This window comes from Poecilia latipinna, unplaced genomic scaffold (assembly GCF_001443285.1).
Source record: "Poecilia latipinna isolate Pla-1442-1.1 unplaced genomic scaffold, P_latipinna-1.0 Scaffold5293, whole genome shotgun sequence".
Taxonomy (NCBI): Eukaryota; Metazoa; Chordata; class Actinopteri; order Cyprinodontiformes; family Poeciliidae; genus Poecilia; species Poecilia latipinna.
In genome coordinates this window covers 1-4865 of record NW_015117909.1, presented here as the reverse complement: position 1 = coordinate 4865, position 4865 = coordinate 1, and the positions used below count along the sequence as shown (strand labels likewise).

Genomic DNA, 4865 nt, shown 5'->3' with positions numbered 1-4865 from the left:
TTCTAAGACATAGAATTTTCAATTGTTGTAGTTTATGATAATAAATCTACCCATGTGCCACTTTTAACTTTTCATTGATATCCTTATTTATAGAAAGATGCCTGCAAATTTCTAAGTGTGATTCTTTTTTTTGACTTAGGTTTGTCCAACACTCTCTCCAAACTTGGACTGGAAGATTTTTATCCCAACAAGCTGACTCTACGATCTCTGTTGGAGATCAACAAGGACAGCATGTATGAAAATTCAACTTCATTTCTAAAGGACATTCCATGGTATTTTCTCAAAAAATTGTTAAAGATCAATGCTGAATGTAGAAGATGTATTCAATTGCCAGTTGAAGAAGCTGGTGAATATGAAGAAACTGATGATCCCCTTGGCATAAGCCTTAGTACTACAGAAGACACTCACAGTGGTGTTAATGCTCTCGACCTGATAGTAGCACTTTTCCTTTGTGCTGACAGCTTCTTGCAGCAAGAAATGTCTCTCCGAATGTCAATGTGTCAGTTTTCTGTGCCACTGTTGTTGCCTCATAGCAACAACAGTCAGTGCAGCCTGATGCTTTGGGCTCTCAGAGGCATTGTTAAAGAGTGGTGTCCTCATGTTTTGTCAGAATCAAAAGGTTTCATTGAGGACGTCATCATTGAAGCCAATATTCCTTTATTTTCTTTTGTTCGTCTGAAAAACAGCAGTTTGTCAAAATCTCAGATCCTGAATCACATTCTCAGTCAGGGCCAACAGAATCAAAATATCTTCATACACAGAGATATGGAGGGAGGAACAATTAAAAGACAGATATCTGATGGACTGGTGGAGATCTGCTGGTTCCTTCCCAGTGGGAAAGAAAATCTGGACATTTTTCCAGAGCCAGTCGCCTTTGCTAATCTGAGAGGAGACATTAGTGAGTCACATGCACAGTTCAGTTTTCTTGTTCACGTTTCTGCAGCTATCTTTGTGTTTTTGGACAAAGTTGAAGAAAATGAGCAGGAAACTTTGACTTCAACTGGAGATGTGAAAAATAAACTGTTTTTGGTTGTGAATGGCAAGGAGCAGAACAGGGAGGAGATGATGTCTCTTAAGACAACATTGGAAAAGATTGATTTCCTTATGAGCAATGTGATGGTGAAAAAAAGCAAAGAAAATGGAGCAGAATTTTCAAGAAAACTTTGTGGAAGTATAAAAAAATCTTTGGTGAATGCAAAGACAGAGAATGGTCCAAACATCATCCGTGAAAAAGCTTTTGAACTCGGACTGTTAGTAGATGAATCCATAAGTAGAAAACAAGAGAGAGCGGCTGAAGAAATTATGAGAGGAATCGGGCTGCAGAGTATACCTGACTACAAGAAAGATAACCTGCCTTTTCAGGGAGAAACCTGGAAAAGTTTATCAAGGTTACAAATGAACCTATGTAGAATAAATACATGTGATGACAAAGGAACAGAAGACTATAAATCAAAAATCCAAGAAAAAGAAAAAGAAATAAAAAAGCAACAAGCAGAATGCAAACTTTCAGAAGGACTTCAGAGTTTCATCAATAACATTTCCACAAGCAAGAAAGAAGAACGAGATTTTTTCCTGAAGTGGTTGAAACTCAAACTTGACTCTCACTCAAGAGAAAAACTGTCTGAACTGCGAAATCAATTCAAAGAACAGTGCAAAAACAAAAACCCAGAACTCATTAAAGAGCTGGACCAGGCTCTGTTAGAAAGCTCTTTAGGAATCGAGCATTTCATGAGAGAGATGGGACTGATATACGAGTTCTTGCAAGAAAACACTGAGGAAATCTCTTGTCTCCCTCATTTGGCTGCTGAGATGGTGATGGATGGACATCCTTTAGAGCTTCTGGATGGAGACGCTTCCAACGTCCCAGAAAAGTGGTTGTTGGCTGTACTTAATGAGGTCCATAAGAAAGTTGGAAACAGGAGCAGATTGCTGGTACTAGCTGTTCTGGGTGTTCAGAGTTCTGGGAAGTCGACGCTCCTCAACACCATGTTTGGTGTCCAGTTTCCAGTCAGCAGTGGCAGATGTACAAGAGGAGCTTACATGATCTTCCTCAGAGTTAATGAAGATTACAAAAGTGAACTGGATTATGATTTCATAGTTCTCATTGATACAGAAGGTCTCAAGTCTCCTCAGATGGCTCAACTTGAGAACAGTTATGAACATGACAACCAGCTGGCAACCTTTGTCATTGGTTTAAGTGACATCGCCATCATCAATATAGCAATGGAGAACTCAACTGAAATGAAAGATATCCTGCAAATTGCAGTTCATGCATTCTTGAGAATGAAAGAAATAGGAAAAAAGCCAGTTTGTCACTTTGTTCACCAAAATGTTGGTGTAGTTTCAGCTCATTCCAAATGCATGACTGAGAGAAAGTATCTGTTGGATCAGCTCAATGAAATGACTCAGATTGCATCTCAAATGGAAAAACTTCCAACCAATAAACTATTCACTGATATCCTGGACTACGATGTGGAAAAAAACAACTGGAACATCCCAGGTCTCTGGCATGGCACTCCACCAATGGCTCCAGTAAACACTGGTTACAGCGAAACTGTTGCTGAATTCAAGAAATATCTTCTGGAGACAATAAAGAGCAACAAAACCAGTGAACCCAATCAGATCCCAGAATTTCTAAAATGGGTAACAAGTCTTTGGAGGGCAGTTAAATATGAAAATTTCATCTTCAGCTTCAGAAACACCCTGGTGGCTCACGCTTATGACAACCTGTGTAAAGAGTTCAATCAATGGGAATGGAAGTTCAGAAAAGAGATTTACTCCTGGCAGCAACAAACAGAAGTAGAAATATTAAATATTGACACTGAGTCAAATGTAGAAGTTTTAACTAACAAGATTGAAAAGAAAAAACAGGAAGTGTCAGATAAAATAACAAATGAGGAGAAGAAAATGAAAGAGAATCTTGATGAGTACTACAAGAGGACTGACAGACGTGTAAACCTGATAGAGAAGTACAAAGTTGACTTTCAGAATAGTATCGATCGCCTTGCTAATGAAATTCAACTTTCAGTGACAACTAAACTAGAATGTACTCTTCAGCTGATCGTAAACACGAAGAAAGCTCTAGAGCTACAGAGAAAATACAGAGTCCTGATTGAAGAGGCTGTCATGAAGCTCCTATATAAGTGCAAAGAAGCCTCCACCCTGTCTGAAGATGAGTTGACAAAAGAGTTTGAGAAGATGTGGTCTGAATCTACAGCTAATCTGTCTGGCTTAGAAGAACGAGACATTGCTGGATGTGTCCTCAAGCAGTTGAGGAAAAATTTCTCTAATCGAAATGTAAATCAGGAATTAGTAAACGTGGACTTAAATAATGAAGGTTTGCAAAAATTCAAAGCTAAATCTAAACATATTGATGGCTGGCAGATTAAGGTCCCTGTTCTGAAACAGATAAAGAAGAAAGATCTGCAATTCTCTACTGATTCTTTTCTGGAATCCTCTACACAGCTTTTAGAAAGTAAGGTAGAAGCAAATCAAGATTATCATGACTCTTTCACAAGAGAGCTACTAGAAAATGTTCACACGTTTGTTGACCAAAACCACAAACACCACAAAACAAATACAAAGTATGAGATTGATTTGAAGCTTCACGTTTGTGGCATCGCTTCAAGAGAATTCCTGAAAATGCACCAGAAGTTTCTGTCAAACCTGAATCCTAAAAACCAGCTGGAGAAGTTCAAGCCTGGGTACTTGTCAGATTTCATTGATTTGTACAAAGAGAGAGATGACTGTCAACGCAAAGCCAATGATTACATTAAGCTTTGTATCAAACCAGCAGTGGAAGATTTCATCAACAGATCTCTGGGAGTAGACATTGTGGATGAGATCTTAACGAGCCAACATTCTGCAGAGTACAGCTCTCGCTCATTTTTCCAGTACAACATTCAGAAAGAGTTGCTGGAGAAGGATGACTTTGAATGTTTTGTAAAGTACATCAATAAATATGAGATATATGTGAAGAACTGGATATATGAGCACATAAAGCAACAACTAAAACAGAATGAAACACTGAACAAGCTGAAGAACAGGAACCTCAAAATCATAACTGAGAAAATTGCAGATGCAATAAAAGCAGCATCTAAAAGACCAAGTGGAGTTCCTCTGCCAGATGACACTGAAAGCACTAAAGAGCTCATCAAAAACATCAGAGAACATTTGGTCAAAGAAATCTCAATTCCAGTTGAAGCTGAAAAAACAATCATGTTTCAAATCCAAAGCACATGTCACCCATTTATCAATAGTGTCAAGATGGCATTAGAGAACCTGGCAAATGAGCTGGAGAATGAATACTTTACATCTGAAGGTATCACTGAAATTTTGAAAAAACTGACAGTTAAACCTCAGGATGAACTTTTCAAGCGAGTTTTTGGATGTGGGAATCAGTGTCCATTCTGTAAAGCTCCATGTGAAGCTGGAGGCAAAGAACACAAGCTGCACAGTGCAGCTATACATCGACCACAAGGTCTGGGTAGATACAATTACATTGAAACCACCAAGCTTGTTCCAGAACTCTGTACAACTCTTGTCCACAGTAATGCTAAATTCAAAAATTCACTCACTGACTCAAAGTTTCATCCTTACAAAGAGTACAGAACATTTTATCCAGATTGGCACATTCCACCAGACCCCAGCATTGAGGCTTCAGACTACTGGAAGTACATCCTGGTGAAATATAATGATCAATTTGCTAAGAAATATCAGGCCAAACCAGCAGATGTTCCTAAAGCCTGGAGGAGAATTTCACAGGAAGACGCTCTGAAAGGCTTAAATGATGCTTTCAATATTAAGTGAAAGAAGTTTTCCTAAATACTATGCAAAAACAAGAATGGTTTATGTTCATTCAGGAT

At 38.5% G+C, this 4865-nt stretch overlaps 1 protein-coding gene across 1 annotated transcript in view; it reads left to right on the top strand.

The window, feature by feature from the left end:
• LOC106943425 (up-regulator of cell proliferation) overlaps positions 1–4819 on the top strand; it is an 11222-nt gene extending 6403 nt beyond the window's left edge. Inside the window, exon 2 of the mRNA XM_015026736.1 lies at positions 140–4819. Within this exon, the coding sequence (XP_014882222.1) occupies positions 140–4809 (4670 nt within the window). The 3' untranslated portion in view covers positions 4810–4819. The remainder of the gene's footprint in view (positions 1–139) is intronic.
• The last annotated feature ends 46 nt before the right edge of the window (positions 4820–4865 follow it).